Below are 24,984 nucleotides of genomic sequence, written 5' to 3' on the forward strand. Positions count from 1 at the left end.
GACAGAGCACCATATGTTAGTCTAGAGATACCTTCAGCCTTGGTTATTAGGACTCTACCTTTTTGAAGATAAGTCCCTCTGTAACCATTGATTTAGTTTCTTCTGGGTTTTTTTTTTAATAAGAGGGTTAAAATTTAGTAAGCCTCTAGACTTCTGATCCTTTGTAATGGTTATGCCTAAATATGTAAGTTATTTTACTGGAATACCATAATATGAAGGTGTCACACAATCTTTGACAGCCATGAGTTCACATTTCTTAATGTTAAGATATAGACCAGACGCTTTGGAAAAGGATTGTATCACATTGATCGATATGGGAATTTGGTTAGCGTCTGTTTATAAGCCTATATGTAATTGATATGCCTATAGTGTATTACGTGGGGGTACTTTTATTTAGGAAATGCCGTGACCCGGAACTACTTTTTTTGTGCTGCTGACGAGCCTCCGACAGCTAGCTCCTGGTTCCACGTGCAGCAGAATTTTGTAATCGCATTGTCAGACCTATAGCACTGCAATGAAGCGTCCAGGTAAGTGTAGCTGAAGTCTTTACATTTGGATTGAACATAGTTTTTTTCTGTATTAATAACAATTAATGTAGTATTTGTTGTGGTTCAGGTGAATACATTTTCATTGCCAGTTAGACTGCCAATGCTGGCTATACAGTCTTAACGTTAGCTCTCTAGCTAGCATTAGGTTGTTAAGAAGCCAACCCTGGCTAGAATTTTGTTAATGTTTTTCAGGGTTAAAGAAAGCAAGTAAACGCGTGTCTTGCTCCAAACGTTACAAAATACAGAAAAAGGTAAACATTGTGAATTGCACTCATTTCTGTCACCACTATCTTTCCTAGCTGATGTCATACATTACTAACGTAAAGAAAAAAAACATTGTTAACGATAGGTAGCCAACATTAACTCTGTTGGAGATAGTGTCAAAATCAGAGTATTGGTCGCATACAAATATTTAGCAGATGTTATTGCGGGTGTAGCAAAAGCTTGTAAGTTGCTTAGGAGATACATGTCAGCTTTGCCTCTGCCGGCGCCATCTTGTATGACAGATGTGCATATATAATGTATATATGAAAGCGATTTTGTCTTGCCATGATTTCTAATCTAATTTGTTTGTTTTAAGGTCCGAGAACACAACAAAAAACTAAGAAAAGATGCAAAAAAGAAAGGAGTTGGCAAAAAAGTGAAAAAGGATATTGGAGTTCCCAACAAAGCACCATTCAAAGAGGATATTCTAAAGGAAGCAGAACAGAGGAGGTCAAAGGTGAGGCCATTAACTGTTTTTGGGATAACATCCAGGTACATGTGGGCTCCTCAATTTCATATTTTAGGGGGCAAAATAATTAGGTATATGATTCATTTGTTTTTACCTTCTCTCCAACCCAGCTTGAAGAAGAAAAGGAGAAAAAGAAGCTTGCCAAGCAACAAGAACGGGCTCAGAAGAGGAAGAAGGAAAACTCTGCCAGCAGGGATGTAGACCCTAAAGCGAAGAAAGCTAGAAAGGTAAAGAAAATGGGTGTGTCAAAGATCATGCCCTCCGTGTAACTTGACACTATTTTAACTCCACTTTTTAACTCCACAGGAGTTACCGTCACAGGAGGTCCTTGTGAAACAGATGGTGAAACAAAGTGACCCAAGGAATTCGAAGAAGCACCTTTGTTCAGAATTAAACAAGGTGAGATTATTACATCCACATGTCTGTTGGCATTAAGTCCCAGTTAAGAAAAGGATAGCCCTTGTCTGGCTGAGTTGCTCTGCAAGACAGAAGGTAACATGAAAACATGCCCTACCTGAGTGTCCCAGTGAATCAATATTCATTAGGCTACTCTCATATTTACTCCAGGTGATCGATGCCTCTGACATCATTGTTGAAATCCTAGATGCAAGAGATCCCCTTGGCTGCAGATGTCCACAGCTAGAGGAAGCTGTGCTGAAGGGGGAAGGAAACAAGAAGCTACTATTACTGTTGAACAAAATAGGTAATAACCTTATGGGAGAACATTCTTTTATGTCTATATTTTAAGTTTAACTTCAAAAAGTAGCTAAACTTTAATACCGTAAATTACATTTTCCATCCTTCAGATCTTGTCCCTAAAGAGAATGTGGAGAAGTGGCTACAGTGTCTTCAGCTTGAGTTCCCTGCTGTGGCGTTCAAGGCATCCACGCAACAACAGGACAAAACAGTGGTATGTAAATGCAGTACCAAATATTTGAGTGGGATTAATTTCACTGACTACTTGGGGGGGTTCCATATTGATGACCAGCTTCAGTCACCTGCGCAGAATGTAGAATGTGGGTAATTACTGTGTAGACTATTAGAATATTGATAATTAATGCATTTACATGTTTATTTTTAATTTTTTTAAACAGCAAGAGAAGAAGGCCAGGTTTGCAACTCTTAACGGAGTAGTAGACCAGACCAAAGGAGTGGCCTGTTATGGCAGCAGCATTCTTCTCCAGCTCCTGGGGGACTATGCAAATGCAACAGGGAGAGGGGGCTCACTAAAAGTGGGCTTAGTCGGTAAGTAAATTACTCCCCTAACCATTACTCAAACATGAACAGCATCTTTTCCCTTGATTAGTATGGCTCTCACGTGGTGTTATTAAAGGGTTGTGGATGAGAAATGATGAGGATTTATGTGAACTACTGATGTCTGTGAAGACTAATAATCCAACTCTGATCTCATACATAGCAATCACAGTGCCCTGTTGGGTACCCTATGTCTGATCTCTTATTTGTGTTCTTTCAGTTTATTTGATCAATTATATCATGACTGCAAATTAGCACATTATGTCTGCTATATCAGGACCCCTGACAATATGATTGATCTTTAAGGGTTTATCCTGCACAGTATAAATGCATATTGTCTATGACTTCCACCTCTGATGGCCTCCTCTGTCCCCTCAGGGTTCCCAAATGTGGGGAAGAGCAGTCTGATCAACAGCCTGAAGGGGATGAGGGCCTGTAATGCAGGAGTCCAGAGAGGGATCACCAGGTGTGTGAAGCAGAACCATTTTAATAATTCATGATAGTGATGGGGTCTGTTTTATTCGCAGATGGTGAGGAGTTGTATGAAGCGTGATGAAGTTGAAGATCTGACAAAACCGTGGAGTCTATATTCAATCCAACACTGAGCTTCATACACTTCATCTGGGTCTTGCCAATTAGGGCAAAACAGAGGAAAACAGATATAGCCAAGTGTTTGACTATTTGCTCAATGCATGACTGTCATTTGAAGCTTCCCACCTAACATACCTGATGTCTAACCCTTGCAGGTGCTTCCAAGACGTCCACATATCTAAGAATGTCAAAATGATTGACAGCCCAGGGATAGTGGCAGCCCAGTCTAACCCAAAAGCTGCCATGGCGCTGAGGAGTCTCCAGGTGGAGGATAAGCAGGAGACTGTTCTAGAGGCCGTCAGGACCCTGCTCAAACAGTGCAACAAGCAACAGGTGAGACGGCGGAGATCCCTGCTACTCACTTGGGCTCCCGAGTGGCGCAGCATCTCAGTGCTAGAGGTGTCACTACTGACCCTGGTTCAATCCCAGGCTGTATCCCAACAGGCTGTGGTATGGGAGTCCCATAGGGCGGTGCACAGTTGGCCCAGCATCGTTGGGGTTTGGCCTGGGGTAGACAGTCATTGTAAATAAGAATTTGTTCTTAACGGACTTGCCTAGTTAAATAAAACTGGTTTAAGGACATTTTACTGCCAAGTTTAAGATCAAGGCCTAGCTCTTCTGAGCATACTGATAGGTAATCATGGACTTTGTCTTTCAGGTAATGCTTCAGTACAATGTTCCAGACTTTAGAAACTCCCTGGAGTTTTTATCCTTTTTTGCCAAGAAGCGTGGATTTTTACAGAAGGGTGGAGTCCCCAACACAGAACTGGCTGCCTCTACCTTCCTCAATGATTGGACAGGGTTAGTGTTGTCATCGTAACAATTTGTTACCCATTTATATTCAGGTTCGCATGGGAAATGAGGATAATTAACGCAATTCTTGAATTTAAGTGAAGACTTCTAATCCAACTCTGATCCCACTGCTGAGCCAGGCGGAGTACCTTGCCTGGAAACTAGAATATTTATTTTATATACCAATAAATTATATATTTTCAGTGCAAAGCTGAGTTACCACTGCAAAGCCCCTGAGAAGCCAAGCCTTCCTCCATACCTCTCTGAAGACATTGTAAGAGAGATGCAGAAGGGGTGGGACTTGGACAAGTTGCGGAAAGGCAACGAGGAGACTCTAAGAAGTATGTTAATTCTATTAGAGAAAATACTAAGTAGTTTCATTTTACAGTAATGTGTTGTGTGATGATGACTGACCCACTCTCCTCCCAGGTGTAAAGTTCCCATACCAGGCCAGCAGCATTGTCCTCCTGTCTAAAGGCCCCACCGCCGGAGTGCTGAGTGACGCTGTTGAGGACAAACCTGCTCCAGAGCCCACTGAGGAAGATATGGAGGGTAGCTGTGAAAGCAAAGAGGTAGCTGAACATTTTTAACCCGATGAATCAGATAAAAGTAGTCTGTGTTATCATGGAAATGAGGACAAAAACGCAAGTCTGATTTTAAAGTAAAGACTTCTAATCCAACTCTGATCCCCTGCTGAGCGAGTACCTCACCTGTAATCAATAATCAAATGCATTTTTTGGTAAACACCTAAACCAAACATCTTTTCAGGGCAAAGCTGAGTTACTACTGTAATATCTTCCTCTTAATTTCAGGCTGGTGGGGTTACAGAGGTGTCTGAGGAAGTGACTGCGGAAACAGATGAACCACAAATAAAGACACCAGTCACAAGTAAATCAATAAAAAAGAGAACCAGCTTCATTCCTGTTCCATGCCTAGTTAATGTAGAGTTAATCTGTGTGGAAATGAGGACAATAACGCAAGTCTGAATTTCAAATGAAGACTTCTAATCCAACTCTGATCCACTGCTGAGCCAGGCGGAGTACCTTGCCTGGAATCTATTGTGAAATTAGTTTTTTTTGTATTTCAGGGCAACGCTTAATTCCTGTCACATTCTCAAACAAGTGTTGTCAATGTCACTGAAGAAATTATTTATCTTTTGCAGACAAACAAGCCAAGGTGAGGTTACAGGTTCCTGTCCCAGTCAACATTGACCTCTCCTCAGTCTACACAGATGACACCTATGACTTCAACACAGATTTTAAATGAACATCTGTCCTTTTTGTTTCTCAAGTATTTTGTCACGTCTAAACTGTACTGGCACCATCTGTTCTGTAAACCTGTGTGATGGAAAATCTTATTTTAGTGGCTTAAATAATCCTTGGTAAAGATGAGGGGGAGGTGACATTACCCTCTCCTACGGACCATCTGGCAGAACACCCAGAATATGTTCATTGGGTTGGTTCCGGCAACATCTATGCAACGTGTCAGTAACCAGTATGAGCTCTAACCGGACTGCCCGACAGACGTGTACGATGATGCATCAAGTTTGTTAGAACCTCCAGTTTTTATTAACAGTGAAGATTGACTTATTTGGCCCTGTGTAGAATTTCCATGACAGGCTATTAGAATCAAGTGACTGTTTAAGGTCTCTGTGCATGTAACCTGTATAATGAGTACAGGTCCATGTGAATTATTGTATATAGCCTCAAAACAAATAAATTGATCCATAATTTCCCAAGTGCTTTCATTCCAGTAATTGATAAAATTGTTTAATTTGCTTTGACATGGTGTTGATAACAATGAAACCAGGTCAACTACCTGGAGTCCTGGTTAAGCTTCTTTTACAAAAGGATGACACAATTTGAATATTTATCTGCTAGAATAAGCCTTTGTACAAAGTAGAGTAGAAAAATAAGCCCTGACTGACTTGTAACAGCGGTAAGCAATCACCAGGCATGTAGCAGTTGAGAATACTTTAAAATAAAAACCATAGGAGTTAGTCCCGTGTGGTTTTGATTCCCACGGGCAGCCAGTACGAGAATGTATGCACTCTAGATAAGTGTCAATGATGTAAATAAGCAATTCGGCACATGTATTGATACCATAGTGGTTTGTGTATACCATTTATATCCATCCTTTGCAAAATGCAATCAAGAGAAAGGATAGTAGGCTTCAAGCTTGTTTATAACTATTTGTTGTGTAAAGTGTAGTGTTGTGGTAGTGATATACAAAAGAGTTAAAAGTGCGAGACAACCAGCAGTAACAAAGATTGATCCTTGTTCTGACAGAATGAATCAAAGTAAAAGTCTAAGGAAAGAGGCAGTCTTGGCAAATTGTTAGAGGGCTCGTTCCTGAACACAGGCACATGATTATCTTGTGCCAATGGTTCTATGTTTAGCTTCATGAGACATCTCAACTGATGTGGAAAAAAAGAGACCACTACGAGACTATTGAGATGTATCGTATGACACATTTCTATCTGTAACATGCCGCTGTCTCTGCCTGAGATCTACATCACTGCATGGTAGACATATCACTGGAATGGGCTTGCATCACGTTAGGGTTCCTGAGAAGTCACTTTGGGAGGACAGACAGGTAGAGGCAGACTAGCTGTCGTCTGGTCACATCCCTGCTTTAGTCTTACTTGTCCCCTGCATGTTTCCGAACTGGATGGAATTTACGCATGGGGTCCTGAATATACCACTTGTCCCAGACTTCGGTGAATGAAGACGTCCTGGACCATGGTTTGTAATGTCCGTTCCAATGGAGGAGTTTGGCAGCTTTCACAAACTGGGGAGAGTAGCGGTTTCCAGCACCAGTAGCCCCTGAAAATAGAGCAATACTGAGTTTATGCAAACAAAGGCCAATAAATTAGGCTGCCAGTCAGAAAGGGCAATGATGATACTGTGACAACCTTTGTACTTTATTATACAACATTGCATCACTAAGTGTGCCAGGGCTGTCTGCAGCTCATTGTTAGGGAAACATGGAGACAGACAGAACAGTTCCTCCCCAACTTCTCTTACCCCTGCACATGTGCTCGCTCTCCACTGCAAGTGCAAAAACATTGGTGGGAAAACTTTCTACATTATATGAAGTCTGATGTGAAGGCTAGCTAATCAAATACTATGGTCTGTTGAGAAATGTGTAACAGTTCTTACCTAGGTGTCTGACGTGCCACATGGGGTCGATGCTGGAGTGGTGTTTGTAGAAGACAATGAGCAGGGGAGGTGTGGTAATACTCTCTGCCAGGGTCTTACTGTAGAGGTCCTCTCTGACAATGGAATAAAATTAAAGCAAATAAACTCAAACTGAGTGCTTTACAATAGTCTACAATCTGTGGGAGGTTTTTGTCATCTCTGGAGGGCTGTGGGAATTCTGACACTGTGGCTGTGTGGCCCTCCAGGTGACTTACTGTGCGTTGAGCTCCATCCAGTGTTCCAGTTGGTTGGTGATGTTCTGACGCTTCCACTCCGTCAGGTTGGCCACGATCACTCCGGGATTAAAGGAACACGTGTTAGCCCTCATTCCCAGCTTCTTGATGGCCTCTTTTTTAAAGTCCAGGAAGCCAATGTAATTGTTCTAAAGGAATACATACTTGAGAAGATTAAATCATTGCCAATATTTGATATGACACAAAGTACACAAAAAAAATATGCTTTCACATCATTAGGTTTTTATACAGAGGCTTTAATCACTTTTTGTTTTTTTGTGTGTGTGTGTCTACAGCTGGTGTTGTGTACCTGGTTCCCGGCCCCTCGAACGATGCCCTTTGTGGAAGCAGAATCACAGTCGTCTGAGAACGCAGCTGCGTGACCTGACTTTAGGCTTGTGTCAAAAAGCTCTTGGATGTCCCCTGCAAACATATGTTTACTTCTCATTCTTTATTCTATTTCAGTTAAGAAATATTCTTACTGTGCAAAACATTATCATGTTCAGTTAAGTCCTACCTTGTACAATGATGTCATCATCCAAATAAATGGCCTTTTCTGCATCTGGTAAGAATACCGGCATGTAAAATCTGGCAAAGGTCAACTAAAACAAAACAAATAAAGCAAACGAGTACTATTAATATTAACAGCAGTATGTATAGTGTGTCATTTTGGAGTAACTTTTATTGTAAATAAGAATAGAATAAACAGTTCCCCGGATATGGATGAAAATACCCTCAAATTTAAATAAAACTGTGTCACATACCATGAAATGTTTACTTACAAGCCCTTAACCAACAATAAGGTTCAAGAAAGAGTTACGAAAATATTTACCAAATAAACTAAAGTTAAAAATAATAATTAAAGATGACAGTCTGCACTGTCATTGTATCATTTCAAATTCAAAATGCTAGACTACAGAGCCGAAATAAATTGTCACACAAAATTGTCACTGTCCCAATACTTTAGGAGCTCACTGAATTATCTATGAATTATCTATAATACATGTGGTCTGCCTCACCGGTTTCACAGAGTCAAGCTTCTGAGGATTTTTGGTAATCTTCCCATTGAGAAGTTGTGGCTCAAATATGATGATCTTGTGCTTGACATTGTTAAGCTGAGTCTTAGTCATCCACAACCTGGGGATTGAAATGGGCATTAAAGACGCTAACATCATTCAGCCTCAAACAATTCTCTGTTGTGCTTTTTATTAACAGCATGGCAGAGGTAACGTGTTAATCACTCACTTGAGGTGATCCACAGTGTCATTCATGGTCACAATGTTGAACACAATGTTGGCTTTGCTGTTCTGGTAGACACTGTTCATGGCAGCCACCACAGCTCCCAGTCTCTCCTCTGCAGCAGTAATGACCACTGGGATCTTCTCCCCAGTTCTCACAAGGTCTGGTCTGAGCTCAGGAGAAAACTCAGACTCAAATGGCAGAATCATACCTGGCACTGCATCTGTAAGAAGAACATTCATTTCAATTCACTTCAGTTTAGATCAGGGTGATCTGTAATGCAGTCAGTGGTATAAAGACCAGACAATGCAGAACACTACACATATCCATCAACATCCTAAATGCTGTATGAGAAAACAGTGTTTAAAAATTGCACCCACTACCAGATATGGAAACATTTACCTGGATTCTCACTTCTAAGGAAGTCATTGAGATTCAGGAGATTCCGTTGCACGATGATCAGAAATGCTACTGCCAGCAGCACAAGGATGGCCACATTTACTGAAAAATACAGAGCAGTGAGAAGAAAGGATGAGAACATCTTAAGAGACAGCCCTAAGGCCAGAGGATGGCGAAATTGAGTCGTTTCATCTTGCATTGCTTTTGGACAGTAAGATGAAACGACTCAATATCACCATCTGCTGGCCTTTGGACTTACTCTTTAGATGTTCTCATTCTACTGTGTTCTACTGTAAGTGTTCCATACAGTTCAGTCACGGATCCCCTTCCTGACAACACTGAACACTAATTATAGCACCATAAAAATAAAAACAAAAATATATTTTAAGCTCCTTGAATTGTTTGCCCCCTCATGTAATTCTCACAGAAGCTACTTTATGTCACAAAAAAATTATCCCAACACTTTCCTTGACTGCCGTAGGATGACTTGGACATGATTTGGCGTGAAAATGAAAAGAGGGTCCTCACAAATCACATTTCTATCCACAGGTTAAGAGAGTAAAATCATACCATAAAAAAAAATCACAACAGCTGTGATGGAAACAGTCATTTTCTTTACAATTTAAAAAATGCCAACAGATCATTTGTTCGTTTGACAGTGGGATCTTTTTGTGTCTGTAAAATTAATTATGCGAGAAATGGCAGTAGAAACACATTTATGCGCAAATATTAATATACTGTAACAACCATCATATCAAAGTAAACTTGGAGTGATGCAATGACATGGTGTATAATCCTCCCACTATGACTCGGGAAACCATGCAGTTTATTAGGCTACAGATTAAATAAATTATGATTAACTTCACATGGTGGTGAAAGTGCACGGTGATCTTGATGCTCCTTTTCAATAAATATTGAGTCATATTTTGGTGACATCATTGGTGGGAAAAAGTACTCAAACTTAAAAGTAAAAAGATACCTTAATAGAAAATGACTCCCAGTAAAAAAGAGTCACCTAGTAAAATACTACTTGAGTAAAGGTCTAAAGGTATTTGGTTTTAAATATACTTAAGTGTCACAAGTAAATGGAATTGCTAAAATGTACTTAAGTATCAAATGTAAAAGTATAAACCATTACAAATTCCTTATATTAAGCAAACCAGACGGCACAATTTTCCTATTATTTTTTATTGACTTGGGGCGGCAGGTAGCTAGCTAGTGGTTAGAGTGTTGGGCCTGTAACTGAAAGGTTGCTGGATCGAATCCCAGAGCTGACAAGGTAAAAATAATTAGTTCTGCCACTGAACAAGGCAGTTAACCCACTGTTCCCTGGTAGGCTGTCATTGTAAATAAGATTTTTTTTTCTTAACCAACTTGCCTAGTTAAATAAAAAGGTTAAAAAAATAAATTCAGACAAAATTTACAAACGAAGCATTTCTGTTTTGTGAGTCCGCCAGATCAGAGACAGTAGGGATGACAAGAGGTGTTCTCTTGATAAGTGAGTGAATTGGATAATTTTCCTTTCAAAATATAACACACCTTTGTGTGTCAGGGTAAAAGTATGGAGTAAAGAAATACATTATTTTCTTTAGGAATGTAGTGAGTTAAAAGTCAAAGTTGACAAAAATATAAATAGTAAAGTACAGATAATCCCCCCCAAAAACAACTTAAGTAGTACTTTAAAGTAGTTTTACACCACTGGGTGACGTGATTATCTTGAATCCAAGATGGCGTCACAGTCAAACGTCTGTCCTTCGTCTTGTCCCATGTATATATCATTTTATATATTTTTCTTTGCATATATTTTCTAAACCTTAACTTCAAAATACTCTCCTGCAACCCGCCTCACCCAATGTGGTGTGGATCTGTTTTTCCTAAAGTATTTTTATTTACCTCGGAACTGGAATTCCCTAAAAGAAGCTAGCCAGCTCACTAGCTACTAGCTAGTAGTCAGCTAACCACCGCTAGCGGTCATCAGCTAACCTTTAGCTCAGAAACCTCTCGTCAGTTTGTACAATGCGATTCATACCGGACCTATTATCTCTCCATATCCCTGGATTCCTACCACAAGCTCTGAGCCTTTTCACCTGGATCATCGCAGCTAGCTAGCTGCAATCCAAGTGACTACTCCTGGCTAACATGTGTCCCAAAGCAAGCACAATTAGCCTGGAGCTAGGCCATGCTAGGCCCATCTCCCGGCTAGCTGAAGAGGCCCATCAGCCACTCCTGGGCTACAATACCCGGGACCCCTTCTTCTACCGGTACGGGGCACCGAACACCGCCGATCCTTCACGACTGGACAACCGACATAATATGCTCGAGGGGGTACTCAGCTGGCCCTTACGTCGCAACGTCCCCTGAATGCTAGCCTGCTAGCTGTCTAGAGCATATCGGGCTGTTAGCTAACAGGCCCATTGGTCAATTTCTCAGGCCACTATACCTTTTTTTCCAATTGGCCTGGGCCCCTTTTACTCAACGAAGCCCTGCTTATCCATCACAACTGGACTACAGATGTAATCTGCCAGAGCCCCGCCCCCCCCCCCCCATCACGATGTCCCCTGAATGTCAACTGCTAGCTGTCCAGAGCATATTGGGCTGTTAGCGGAATAGATCCATCGGTCAATTTCTTGGGCCACTATACCTATTCTCCCAATTGGACGTGGACCCCTCTGCTATTCGGAACCCTACTAATCCATCACGACTGATCTACCGACGTCACCGCACACGGGGGCTAAAAGAGACTTTCCTTCATCGCGACGTCCCTCTAAGGCCCTTCTGCTAGCCCCAGCCTGCTAGCCGTCTAAGTCGCCGCGTCGCCAGCCAACCCAACCACTCACTGGACCCCTATGATCACTCGGCTACACATGCCTCTACCTAATATCAATATGCCTTGTCCATTACTGTCCTAGTTAGTGATTGTCTTATTTCACTGTAGAGCCTCTAGCCCTGCTCAATATGCCTTAACCTACCATTTAGTTCCACCTCCCACATATGCGGTGACATCACCTGGTTTAAACGTCTCTAGAGACAATATCTTGCTCATCATTACTCAACGCCTAGGTTTACCTCCAATGTACTCACATCCTACCATACCGGTCTGTACAGTCATGGCCAAAAGTTGAGAATGACACAAATATTAATAAGTCTGCTGCTTCAGTGTCTTTAGATATTTTTGTCAGATGTAACTATGGAATACTGAAGTATAATTACAATCGTTTCATAAGTGTCAAAGGCTTTTATTGACAATTACATGAAGTTGAAGCAAAGAGTCAATATTTGCAGTGTTGCCCCTTCTTCAAGACCTCTGCAATCTGCCTTGGCATGCTGTCAATTAACTTCTGGGCCACATCCTGACTGATGGCAGCCCATTATTGCATAATCAATGCTTGGAGTTTGTCAGAATTTGTGGGTTTTTGTTTGTCCACCCGCCTCTTGAGGATTGACCACAAGTTCTCAATGGGATTAAGGTCAGGGGAGTTTCCTGGCAAAGGACCCAAAATATCAATGTTTTGTTCCCCTTATGGCAAGGTGCTCCATCATGCTGGAACAAAGGCATTGTTCGTCACCAAACTGTTCGTGGATGGTTGGGAGAAGTTGCTCTCGGAGGATGTGTTGGGACCATTCTTTATTCATGGCTGTGTTCTTAGGCAAAATTGTGCGTGAGCCCACTCCCTTGGCTGAGAAGCAACCCCACATGAATGGTCGCAGGATGCTTTACTGTTGGCATGACACAAGACTGATGGTAGCACTCACCTTGTCTTCTCCGGACAAGTTTTTTTCCGGATGCCCCAAACAATCGGAAAGGGGATTCATCAGAGAAAATGGCTTTACCCCAGTCCTCAGCAGTCCAATCCCTGTACCTTTTGCAGAATATCAGTCTGTCCCTGATGTTTTTCCTGGAGAGAAGTGGCTTCTTTGCTGCCCTTCTTGACACCAGGCCATCCTCCAAAAGTCTTCGCCTCATTGTGCGTGCGGATGCACTCACACCTGCCTGCTGCCATTCCAGAGCAAACTCTGTACTGGTGGTGCCCCGATCCTACAGCTGAATCAACTTTAGGAGACGGTCCTGGCGCTTGCTGGACTTTCTTGGGCGCCCTGAAGCCTTCTTCACAACAATTGAACCCCTCTCCTTGAAGTTCTTGATGATCCGATAAATGGTTGATTTAGGTGCAATCTTACTGGCAGCAATATCCTTGCCTGTGAAGTCCTTTTTGTGCAAAGTAATGATGACGGCACGTGTTTCCTTGCAGGTAGCCATGGTTGACAGAGGAGAACAATGATTCCAAGCATCACCCTCTTTTTGAAGCTTCCAGTCTGTTATTCGACCTCAATAAGCATGACAGAGTGATCTCCAGCCGTGTCCTCGTCAAAACTCACACCTGTGTTAACAAGAGAACCACTAGTCCTTTTGTGGCAGGGCTGAAATGCAGTGGGAATGTTTTTGGGGGATTCAGTTCATTTGCATGGCAAAGAGGGACTTTGCAATTAATTGCAATTCATCTGATCACTCTTCAGACTTTGTGAAAATAAATATGTGTCATTCTCAAAACTTTTGGCCACGACTGTACATTTAGCCTTGAATCGAGTCTATCATGGCCAGAAACCTGCTCCTTTTACTCTCTGTTCCGAACATACTAGATCACCAGTTCTGATAGCCTTTAGCAGTACCCTTATCCTACTCCTCCTCTGTTCTTCTTGTGATATAGAGGTTAATCCAGTCCCTGCGGTGCCTAGCTCCACTTCTACTCCCCAGGTGATCTCATTTGTTGACTTCTGTAACCGTAAAAGCCTTGGTTTCATGCATGTTAACATTAGAAGCTTACTCCCTAAGTTTGTTTTATCCACTGCTTTAGCACACTCTGCCAACCTGGATGTCCTAGCCGTGTCTGAATCCTGGCTTAGGAAGACCACCAGAAACCCTGACAGTTCCATCCCTAACTATAACATTTTCCAACAAGATAGAACTGCCAAAGGGGCTGGTGTTGCAATCTACTGCAGAGATAGCCTGCAGAGATGTCTTACTATCCAGGTCTGTACCCAAACAATTTGAGCTTCTACTTTTAAAAATCCCCCTTTCCAGAAACAAGTCTCTCACCTTTGCCGCTTGCTATAGACCACCCTCTGCCCCCAGCTGTGCCTTGGACACCAAATGTGAATTGAATGCCCCCCATCTATCTTCAGAGCTCGTGCTGCTAGGTGACCTAAACTGGGACATGCTTAACACCCCGGCCATCCTACAATCTAAGCTTGATGCCCTCAATCTCACACAAAATATCAATGAACCCACCAGGTACAACCCCAAATTCATAAATATGGGTACCCTCATAGATATTCCTAACCAACTTGCCCTTCAAAATACACCTCTGCTGTTTTCAACCAAGATCTCAGCAATCACTGTCTCATTGCCTGCATCCGTAATGGGTCTGTGGTCAAACGACCAACTCATCACTGTCAAACGCTCCCTAAAACACTTCAACGAGCAGGCATTTCTAATCGACTTGGCCCGGATTTCCTGGAAAGATATTGACCTCATCCCGTCAGTAGAGGATGCCTGGCTATTCTTTAAAAAGTGCCTTCCTCACTATCTTAAATTAGCATGCCCCATTCAGAAAAATGTAGAACCAGGAACAGATATAGCCCTTGGTTCTCTCCAGAACTGACTGCCTTTGACCAGCACAAAAGCAAACTGTGGCGTTCTGCATTAGCATCGAATAGCCCCCGTGATATGCAACTTTCAGGGAAGATAGGAACCAATACACACAGGCAGTTAGGAAAGCTAAGGCTAGCTTTTTCAAGTATAAATTTGCATCCTGTAGCACAAACTCCAAAATGTTCTAGGACACTAAAGTCCATGGAGAATAAGAGCATCTCCTCCCAGTTGCCCACTGCACTGAGGCTAGGAAACACTGTCACCACCGATAAATCCACTATATTTGAGAATTTCAATAACCATTTTTCTACAGCTGGCCATGCTTTCCACCTGGCTACCCCTACCCCGGTCAACAGCCCTCTACCCTCCACAGAAACTCACCCAAGCCTCCCCATTTCTCCTTCACCCAAATCCAGATAATTTCTGAAAGAAATGAAAAATCTGGACCCCCACAAATCACACGGGCTAGACAATCTGGACCCTCTCTTTCTAAAATTATATTCAGAAATTGTTGCAACCCCTATTACTAGCCTGTTCAACCTCTCGTATCTTCTGACATCCCCAAAGATTGGAAAGCTGCCGCGGTCATCCCCCTCTTCAAAGGGGGAGACACTCTAGACCCAAACTGCTACAGACCTATATCTATCCTAGCCTGTCATTCTAAGGTCTTCGAAAGCCAAGATAAACAGATCACTGACCATCTCGAATCCCACCGTACCTTCTCTGCTATACAATCTGGTTTCAGAGCTGGTCATGGGTGCACCTCAGCCACGCTCAAGGTCCTAAACGATATCATAACCACCATCGATAAGAAACAATACTGTGCAGCTGTATTCATCGACCTGGCCAAGGCATTCGACTCTGTCAATCACCACATTCTTATTGGCAGACTCAACAGCCTTGGTTTCTCAAATGATTGCCTCGCCTGGTTCACCAACTACTTCTCTGATAGAGTTCGGTGTGTCAAATCGGAGGGCCTGTTGTCCGGATCTCTGCGCGGGGTCTCTATGAGGGTGCCACAGGGTTCAATTCTCGGGCCGACTCTCTTCTCTGTATACATCAAGGACGTCGCGCTTGGTGCTGGTGATTCTCTGATTCACCTCTACGTAGACGACACCCTTCTGTATACCTCTGGCCCTTCTTTGGAGACTGTGTTAACTAACCTCCAGACGAGCTTCAATGCCATACAACACTCCTTCCGTGGCCTCCAACTGCTCTTAAATGCAAGTAAAACTAAATGCATGCTCTTCAACCGATCGCTGCATGCACCTGCCCGCCCGTCCAACATCCCTACTCTGGACGGTTCAGACTAAGAATATGTGGACAACTACAAATACCTAGGTGTCTGGTTAGACTGTAAACTCTCCTTCCAGACTCACATTAAGCATCTCCAGTCCAAAAGTAAATCTAGAATTGACTTCATATTTCGCAACAAAGCATCCTTCTCTCATGCTGCCATACATACCCTCGTAAAACTGACCCTCCTACCGATCCTCGACTTTGGTGATGTCATTTACAAAATAGCCTCCAACACTCTACTCAACAAATTGGATGCAGTCTATCACAGTGCCATCCGTTTTTGTCACCAAAGCCCCATATACTACCCACCACTTTGACCTGTATGCTCTCATTGGCTGGCCCTCGTGTCATACTCGTCACCAAACCCAATGGCTCAAAGTCATCTACAAGTCTCTTCTAGGTAAAGCCCTGCCTTATCTCTGCTCACTGGTCACCATAGCCGCACCCACCCGTAGCACGCGCTCCAGCAGGTATATCTCACTGGTCAGCCCCAAACCCAATTCTTCCTTTGGCCGCCTTTCCTTCCAGTTCTCTGCTGCCAATGACTGGAACAAACTGCAAAAATCACTGAAGCTGGAGACTCATATCTCCCTCACTAACTTTAAGCATCAGCTGACAGAGCAGCTCACAGATCACTGCACCTGTACATAACCCATCTGTGAATAGCCCAGCCAACTACCTCATCCCCATACTGTATTTATTTATTTAGCTTCTTTGCACCACAGTAGCTCTACCTGCACATTAATCATCTGCACATCTACCATTCCAGTGTTTAATTGCTATATTGTAATTACTTCGCCACCATGGCCTATTTATTGCCTTACCTCCCTTATCCTACCTCATTTGCACACTGTATATATACTTTTTCTACTGTATGTTTGTTTATTCCATGTGTAACTCTGTGTTGTATGTGTCGAACTGCTTTGCTTTATCTTTGCCAGGTCGCAGTTATAAATTAGAACTTGTTCTCAACTAGCCTTCCTGGTTAAATAAAGGTGGAAAAAAAGAAAAAAAAGATGTTGACTGCCATTTCACAAATAAAAATATTCTTGCTCTTATCCATAATAATCTCATCATGTATAATAGTTTACCCGCACAGCATACCTGCACTGTATCTGAGAGCTGTTGGCAAGAGCGCATGTACCAAGACCAAAGTAGGCACAATTACAGTTTGTGACAAGTTGAAAATGCGATGACAAGTGTATGTGTATGTGTATGTATACACTATATATTTTTTTTTACTCCCCTTTTTCTCCCCAATTTTGCCATATCCAAATTGGTAGTTACAGTCTTGTCTCACCGCTGCAACTCCCTTACGGACTCGGGAGAGGCGAAAGTCCAGAGCTGTGAGTCCTCCGAAAAAAAACCTGCCAAGCCGTACAATGCACACTTAACCCGGAAGCCAGCCACACCAATGTGTTGGAGGAAACACCATATACCTGGCCACCATGTCAGCGTGCATGCGCCCGGCCCGCAACACAAGAATCGCTAGAGCATGATGGAACCAGGACATCCCTGCCGGCAAAACCTTCCCCTAACCCGGAAGACGCTGGGACAATTTTGCGTCTCCTCACGGGTCTCCCAGTCGCGACACAGCCCGGTATCAAACCAGGATCTGTAGTAACACAGCCAGCACTGCATGCAGTGCTTTAAACTGCTGTGCTCCTCGGTACATGAAAACGTAAGCAAAAAAATACATGCGTACTGAATCATCCCACACTGATTTAATCTGCAACAAATCAGTTCGGTGGAAACACCATGGTGGTAAAACGTGCATATTCTCTTTTTGCGGTTTTTTGAATATTCACATGAAAATGTATCACCAATTGGAAGGAAACCTTGTTACTGTGAGGATATTAATAGTATGATGTGCAATGCCATTTTGTTTCAATATTTGATTTATTTACTTGGGAAAAACGTCCCTTTTCTAAAAGTGACAAATAAATAAAAGTGTAAACTGCAGCCACTTATTTCCCTTCGTAGTTTGTTTGCCTAAGCATGACCATCATACACACCAAATTTTACCAAACATGGCTTTTTTTCTTCAGTAAATGTGTGGGGGGGCTAGTTACCCCACATTGTTACATATGTATGTAATGTAACAACACTGACCTCTCCGTAATGACATCGCGTCGTCATCTGCTGCTCTCCTTGTTAGCCTGCACAGAAAGTAAACGAAGTAATGAAGCAGAATATGTCACAATGATCCATACAGAAAACGAAGTACTTTGATTTATAACGGAGAATTTACCACCGTCTCACAAATAAGCACATGCACAAATGGGATGGATCTGCTATGAATAAACCAAGTCAAATTCGTTTTAAAATAATATATAAACACATGCCTCCTACTCACAGACATTAAAAAAAAAAAAAATTCACATCAAAAGCCAAAGTGCCAACTCAACATCAACAAGTCTGTCGCCCGTGAATGGTTGTCGCTAGTTAATACAGCCACAAAATAATAAACCCCGCCCATTTCTACCATTTCTCTTCTTAAAATATTTTAAACTTAACCCAAACCTTAACCACACTGCTAACCTTATGCCTAACCATAACCACAAATTAAGACCAAAGAGCTCATTTTAGTTTTATGAATTTTTGTAGGCAATTTTGACTTTGTATATGTGCTATCTAGTGGAAAACCCCTTTCCATTGAATGGCCGGTAAAGATAGTTGCCTACGTATTTGCCTGTATTTAAATCGCGAAGTCTAACGTAGAATAATGATACATTCCAAAGGAGTTCACTGTCACAACATCAGTTTAACGTTCAATTTGATCAGTATTTAGATATTTGTATGTCGTATATGAAGTGGGATTGCTTGATAAACGGACGAGAAGCACAGTGTGAAGCTGTGAAGCATCACACAAGCATCGCGCTTCAATCAGGGGAGAACGACTGCCCCCCCCCCTTTGAACCGATTATTTTAAAATCCACACGTTCTGCTCGCTTGAGTTACCTCTTTAGAGTTTAATATATTTTTCGTGTCCATTTACCACGACAAACCATTGCTAGCACTAAGACCACACTCAACAAGCTGTTTAAGGGCCATAAGCAAATAAGAAAATGCTCCTAGTGACCGGTGATTTTAATGCAGGGACTCTAACCCCATTCAATGTATTGAACGGATGTGGGTGGAGCTATGTCTACATATGGGTGCTAATTTAAAAAAGAACTGACAAAAGCTCTGATGAAAGCCTTGAGGCTGATACGTCAAGCTAAATAAACAGCAGTGATACTAGCAAATAAATAAATATATAAAAAAAAATGCTTAATTAAGAGCAGTGATACGAGCAAGAGTAGTGTGCAGGTATCTTATTTTTCTTATCTAATGCAAGGAAACATAAATCGTTTTAACTAATTTCTACCAGCATGTCACATGTGCAACAAAGAGAAAACTCTAAATCCACACACAGGAATGCATAAAAAGCTCTCCCTCACCCTCCATTTGGCAAATCTGACCTCTTTAAAAAAAAAACTTTATTTAACTAGGCAAGTCAGTTAAGAACAAATTCTTATTTTCAATGACGGCCTAGGAACAGTGGGTTAACTGCCTGTTCAGGGGCAGAACGAGAGATTTGTACCTTGTCAGATTCCTGCTTACAAGTAAAAACTCAAAAAGGAAGTACTGTAGTACCAGTGACTTGTTAAATAAGGAAGTGGGCCGATGAAACGGTTGCTAAACCACAGGACTGTTTTGCTTGCACAGACTGGAATATGTTTTGGGATTCATCCGATGGCATTAAGGAGTTTACCACATCAGTCACCGGCTTCATTAATAAGTGCATCAATGATGTTGTCCCCACAGTGACCGTACATATCCCAACCAGAAGCCATGGATTAAAGGCAACATCTGCACTGAGCTAAAGGCTAGAGCTGCCGCTTTTAAGGAGCGGGACACTAATCCGGATGCTTATACAGAACTCCTGCTACGACCTCCGACGGGCCATCAAAAAGGCAAAGCATCAATAGAGGACTAAGTTCGAATCCTAACACGCTGGCTCTGACGATCGTCGGATGTGGCAGGACATAAACTCACAGATTACAAAGCGAAACCCATTCACCAGCTGCACACTGACAGGAGCCTACCAAATGAGCTAAATGCCTTCAGTGCTCACTTCGAGGCAAGCAACACCGAACAATGCATGAGAGCACCAGCTGTTCCGGTTGACTGTGTAATCATGCTGTCCGTAGCCGATATGAGTAAGAATTTAAACAGGTTAAAATTCACAGGGCCAGATGGATTACCAGAACGCGTACTCAGAGCATGCGCTGACCAGCTGCCAAGTGTCTTCACTGACATTTTCAACCTCTCCCTGACCCAGTCTGTATTCCCCACGCTGACCCAATCCACCACGCTGACCCTCTACATGGGCTGCCTCAGCGGTGTGTGATTAGTCCTCTCCTGTACTCCCTGTTCACCCATGACAGCGTGGCCACGGACGACTCAACACCATCATTAAGTCTGTTGACTAAACAGTATGGTGGAAGGACAACAACCTTTACCTCAATGTCAGCAAGATAAGGAGCTGATCGTGGACTACAATCAACAAAGGGCCGAGCACACCTCAATTCTCATCCCCCTCAGGATGCTGAAAAGATTTGGCATGGGCCCACATACCTTAAAAAATGTTGACAGGTGCACCATTGAGAGCCTCTTGACTGGCTGCATCAATGCTTGGTATGGCACCTGCTTTACATTCGACCACAAGGCGCTTCAGAGGTTAGTGCTTACGGCCCAGTATATCACTGGGGCTGAGATTCCTGACATTCAGGCGGGGGCAGAGGAAGTCCCTAAAAATGGTCAAAGGCGCCAAACACCCAAGTCATAGACTGTTCTAGCTGCTACCTCACGGTAAACAGAAATACCTTATTTAAATAAGTATTCAGACCCTTCGCTGTGAGACTCAAAATTGAGCTCAGATGTATCATGTTTCCAATGATCGTCCTTGAGAGTTCACCTGTGGTAAAATCAATTGATTGGACATGATTTGGTAAGGCACACACCTGTTTATATAAGGTCTGATAGTTGACAGTGCATGTCAGGGGAAAGAACAAGCCATGAGGCCGAAGGAATTGTCCGTAGAGTTTTAATATATGATTGGGTCGAGGCACAGATCTGGGGAAGGGTACCAAAAGGGTACCAAAACATTTCTGCAGCATTGAAGGTCCCCAAGAACACAGTGGCCTCATGGCGTCATTCTTAAATAGAAGATGTTTGGAACCACCAAGACTCTTCCTAGAGCTGGCCGCGGCCAAACTGAACAATCGGGGGAGAAGTGCCTTGGTCAGGGAGGTGACCAAGAACCTAATGGTCACTCTGACACAGCTCCAGAGTTCCTCTATAGAGATGGGAGAACCTTCCAGAAGGACAACCATCTCTGCAGCACTCCACTAATCAGGCCTTTATGCTAGAGTGGCCAGATGGAAGCCACTCCTCAGTAAAAGACACATGACATCCTGCTTGGAGTTTGCCAAAAGGCACAGATAGACTCTCGGACCATGAGAAACACGATTTTCTGGTCTGATGAAACCAATATTGAACTCCTTTCCCTGAATGACAAGCGTCACACCTGCAGGAAACTTGGCACCATCCCTACAGGAAGCATGGTGGTGGCAGCATCATGCTGTTGGGATGTTTTTCAGTGGCAGGGACTGAGAGACTAGTCAACATCAAGGGAAAGATGAAAGGAGCAAAGCACAGAGAGATCCTTGATGAAAACCTGCTCCAGAGTGCTCAGGACCTCAGACTGGGGCGAAGGTTCACCTTCCAACAGGACAACGCAGCAGTGGCTTCGGGACAAGTCTCTGAATGTCCTTGCATGGCCCAGCCTGAGCCTGGACTTGAACCCGATCGAATATCTCTAGAGAGACCTGTAATATTCATATGTGTAAACCTACTGAATTGTAATTGGATGCATTTTACCTTCGTATCATATTGTGCTATGATTGGTTAATAGCACCCAGGTGGTGAGGTTATCTTCAGTTGATCATGGTATGAGACACGTGTACATGCCAGTTATAGCTAGCTAATAAAGAGCTACATTTAGAAATAACCTGTTGCTATCAAGCTCACAGAAGAGTCATCTAAGCTCACAATGTTCAACACACCGTTTTGACACTACAGGTTTTGTTGCCTGCCTTTTGGGATTGCCACAGTCCAAGACGAGTTTCAGTGAAAGATCGACGAAGTGTACGAAGGCCTCGACAGAGTTGTGTCAATTGTGGATGACATCCTGGTGTATGGTCGAACCAAAGAGGAACACGACAGAAACCTCTGTGCGATGCTGCAAAGGTCCCACGAGAGAGGAATTCGGCTCAACCCCGAGACGAGCACAGTCGGCGCTACAGAAGTCAGCTCCTTCGGACATCTTCTCACAGCGAATGGATTCAAGCCAGATCCACAGAAGATCTCAGCCATAAAAGAAATGGATCCACCAAAGAACCCTGCAGAGCTGGAAACAGTGCTTGGCATGGTCAACTACTTAGCCAAGTTCGCAACCTCTCCAATGCTAATGCACCTCTGCGTCAGCTGCTAAAGCAGTCCAGTGAGCTCCTCTGGGACAAGCAACACAACATTGCTTTCCAGAGACTGAAAGACTTGATCACGAGAGAACCAGGACCATTCCTTGCCTACTATGACCTCAACAAAGAGCTCAGACTCCAAGTGGATGCGTCGAAGTATGGACTAAGTGCAGTGCTACTGCAAGAAGGAAAGCCCATCGGCTACGCTTCCAAATCTTTCAGACTGTGAAATCAACAACGCTTAAATCGAAAAGGAGCTGTACGCCATTCTGTTTGGATGTAAGCGTTTCCATCTTTACATATAGACGACAAGTCATTGTGGAATCCGACCACAAGCCCTGCGAGTCAATCATGAGGAAACCACTAGCCGCAACCTCTCCAAGGCTACAGATCCTTCAACTATAAAAATACGACTTCACAATCACTCACCGTCCAGGCAAAGACATCCCTGTCGCAGACACACTCTCCAGGAAGTTTCTTCCCTACAAGGACAGCAGCCTCAGACATTCAAGTGCACACTGTGTACAACAACTTACCAGTTAGTGACACAATACTGAAGGAGAGCCGAGCAGAACAGAAAAGGACTCACAACTCACACAGCTGAGGAAAGTCATACAGGATGGATGGCCTGAGGAGAGGAGAAAATCCCCTTCGAGTGTCTCAGAGTTCTGGAACCATCGTGATGAACTATCACATATCAACTGAATAATTTTCAAAGGAGAGAAAAATCATAATTTCTGCCAGTTTCAGAGAAGAGATTTTGACAAAGATCCATGCTGGACACATGGGCATGGAAACGTGCAAACTTTAGCTCTTTGGTGTTTGAGGGGCGTCATTCAAGACAGGCTCGATTTTACCAGCAATGTCCTCTATTTGTTTGCACATTCGTTTTATTTTGGCCTAGAATGTGCAAACAAATAGAGGACATTGCTGGTAAAATCTCGCCTGTCTTGAACGACACCCCTCAAACACCAAAGAGCTAATGTTACCTTACTGTAACCCAGACAGATCCCTGGCAGGTCATGGCAACCGATCTGTTCACTAAGAACAACGAGGACTACAACGTAACAGTGGACTACTACAGCAGATAATTCAAACTCGACAAGCTTCACAGCAACACATCTGCAGCTGTGATACACAAGCTGAAAGCAATCTTTGCCAGGAATGGCATTGTAGAGAATTTAATATCTGACAATGGCCCCTCTTACAAATCAAATGAGTTTGAATCCTTCACAAAAGCATGGGAGTTCACACGTCACCACAAGCCCACATTACCCTGAATGTAATGGCTTTGCTGAAAAATCTGTGCAGATTGCCAAATCACTCATGGACAAAGCGAAAGCAGACAAGAGAGACCCCTACCTCATTCTCCTTGAATACCACAACACTCCAGTTGACAACTTCAAATCACCAGCCCAGCTGTTGATGAGCCGCAGTCTTCGCTCAATCCTTCCCAGCACCAACCAGCAGCTGCAACCTGAGGTCGTCAGCTACAAGGAAATGCATGGAGAACGTGCACAGAGACATCAACAACAAAAATAATACTACGACAGGTCAGCAAGACCACTGCCACCACTGGACGACGGAGAGTCAGTTACAATCCAGGAGCATGGCCACTGAAAGCCAGCAGTCATCATACAGCCAGCTGACACTGAATGTTCATATCGCGTCCGCACTGCAGAAGGAGCAGTGTACCGACGCAATCGTCGTCACCTACTGAACACAAAAGAACAATACACTGACGAGATTAACTGTTCCCCTGAAAGAGAATGTGATGGACTAAAACACACACACACACACAGCACAACATACACCATACTTACCACAAGAACTGTTGACTGACACAGAAGCATGCTCAGCATCATATCACACAAGGCCAGGAAGAGAGGTCAAGCCCAGAGCTGTCCTCGACCTGTGAAATGTCAAAGGGTGTAGGCAGATCACTGCCCTAAAAGAGTTCCAGACTGTAAACTTGTTATTGAAAAGTTGACTTGAAGTGCTTTGGTATTGTATTTGTTTGAAATTTTAAGATGTCATTGCTAAAGTGAAAGTTGAGTTTCTGAGAAACCTTTGTTCTAAAAGTAACAGTATGCTGAATCCTTGTTTCAGAGTCTGTTATGTTGATTCAGTTGGTACAGTATAAATGGTTACTTACCCTGAGAGCATGTATTCAATTGTACAAAGCGTGCAAAACAAGACAAGACCTGACAATAGCTGTGCAGCAACGCTCCCCATCCAACCTGACAGAGCTTGAGATGATCTGCAGCGAAGAATGGAAGAAACTCCCCAAAGACAGGTGATCCAAGCTTGTAGCATCATACCCAAGAAGACTTGAGGCTGTAATCGCTGCCAAAGATGTTTTAACAAAATACTGAGTAAAGGGTCTGAATACTTATGTAAATGTGATATTTCTGTTTTTGTATTTTTAATAAATATGCAAACATTTCTAAAATCCTGTTTTTGGTTCGTCATTATGGGGTATTGTGTGTGTAGATTGATGAGAAAAAAACAACAATTTA

The 24,984-nt window shown here is 42.9% G+C and overlaps 2 protein-coding genes and 4 non-coding genes across 8 annotated transcripts; 5 read left to right on the top strand and 1 right to left on the bottom strand.

Moving 5' to 3' along the window:
- Positions 1-418: 418 nt before the first annotated feature.
- LOC135542065 (guanine nucleotide-binding protein-like 3) lies at positions 419-5,652 on the top strand. The gene is made up of 15 exons (XM_064968693.1): positions 419-527; positions 741-799; positions 1,129-1,269; positions 1,392-1,508; positions 1,588-1,680; positions 1,849-1,984; positions 2,088-2,191; positions 2,376-2,526; positions 2,914-3,001; positions 3,282-3,459; positions 3,785-3,927; positions 4,123-4,259; positions 4,348-4,490; positions 4,731-4,806; positions 5,081-5,652. The coding sequence occupies exons 1-15, from the start codon at positions 515-517 to the stop codon at positions 5,182-5,184; spliced, it is 1,683 nt and encodes a 560-aa protein (XP_064824765.1). The 5' UTR covers positions 419-514; the 3' UTR covers positions 5,185-5,652.
- LOC135542829 (small nucleolar RNA SNORD19) lies at positions 2,625-2,699 on the top strand. The gene has a single exon (XR_010456147.1). It is a non-coding gene; the product is annotated as a small nucleolar RNA SNORD19 (small nucleolar RNA).
- On the top strand, positions 3,075-3,150 carry LOC135542832 (small nucleolar RNA SNORD69). The gene has a single exon (XR_010456150.1). It is a non-coding gene; the product is annotated as a small nucleolar RNA SNORD69 (small nucleolar RNA).
- On the top strand, positions 3,980-4,054 carry LOC135542831 (small nucleolar RNA SNORD19). The gene has a single exon (XR_010456149.1). It is a non-coding gene; the product is annotated as a small nucleolar RNA SNORD19 (small nucleolar RNA).
- On the top strand, positions 4,875-4,950 carry LOC135542830 (small nucleolar RNA SNORD19). The gene has a single exon (XR_010456148.1). It is a non-coding gene; the product is annotated as a small nucleolar RNA SNORD19 (small nucleolar RNA).
- Positions 5,653-5,671: 19 nt separating the features above from the next.
- Positions 5,672-24,342, bottom strand: LOC135542066 (glycosyltransferase 8 domain-containing protein 1-like). 3 transcript variants are annotated; one of them, XM_064968694.1, is made up of 11 exons: positions 24,289-24,342; positions 23,828-23,955; positions 18,051-18,097; positions 8,993-9,091; positions 8,597-8,813; positions 8,371-8,488; positions 7,869-7,953; positions 7,662-7,774; positions 7,334-7,500; positions 7,080-7,192; positions 5,672-6,743 (listed from the first exon to the last, which is right to left on the bottom strand). In XM_064968694.1, exons 1-11 carry the CDS (start codon positions 24,328-24,330, stop codon positions 6,559-6,561), a joined length of 1,314 nt encoding a protein of 437 aa, XP_064824766.1. In that variant the 5' UTR covers positions 24,331-24,342; the 3' UTR covers positions 5,672-6,558. The 3 variants fall into 3 exon arrangements, with proteins under 3 accessions (XP_064824766.1, XP_064824768.1, XP_064824767.1); XM_064968696.1 differs by lacking the exons at positions 23,828-23,955; positions 24,289-24,342 and adding an exon at positions 18,284-18,388; XM_064968695.1 differs by lacking the exons at positions 23,828-23,955; positions 24,289-24,342 and adding an exon at positions 18,190-18,227.
- Between the last annotated feature and the right edge of the window lie 642 nt (positions 24,343-24,984).

The sequence above is a fragment of the Oncorhynchus masou genome, chromosome 6 (assembly GCF_036934945.1).
Source record: "Oncorhynchus masou masou isolate Uvic2021 chromosome 6, UVic_Omas_1.1, whole genome shotgun sequence".
In the NCBI taxonomy this organism is placed as follows: Eukaryota; Metazoa; Chordata; class Actinopteri; order Salmoniformes; family Salmonidae; genus Oncorhynchus; species Oncorhynchus masou.

Coding starts and splice junctions, on each gene's coding strand:
- LOC135542066 (XM_064968694.1), bottom strand. CDS start 24,330: ATGATGCTGAGCATGCTTCTGTGTCAGTCAACAGTTCTTGTG. Junction 18,098..23,827: donor TGGTATTCAAGGAGAATGAG/GTAGGGGTCTCT, acceptor CTTTCTGTGCAG/GCTAACAAGGAGAGCAGCAG. Junction 7,954..8,370: donor AGCTTGACTCTGTGAAACCG/GTGAGGCAGACC, acceptor GTTTTGTTTTAG/TTGACCTTTGCCAGATTTTA.
- LOC135542065 (XM_064968693.1), top strand. Junction 800..1,128: donor GTTACAAAATACAGAAAAAG/GTAAACATTGTG, acceptor GTTTGTTTTAAG/GTCCGAGAACACAACAAAAA. Junction 2,527..2,913: donor ACTAAAAGTGGGCTTAGTCG/GTAAGTAAATTA, acceptor CTGTCCCCTCAG/GGTTCCCAAATGTGGGGAAG.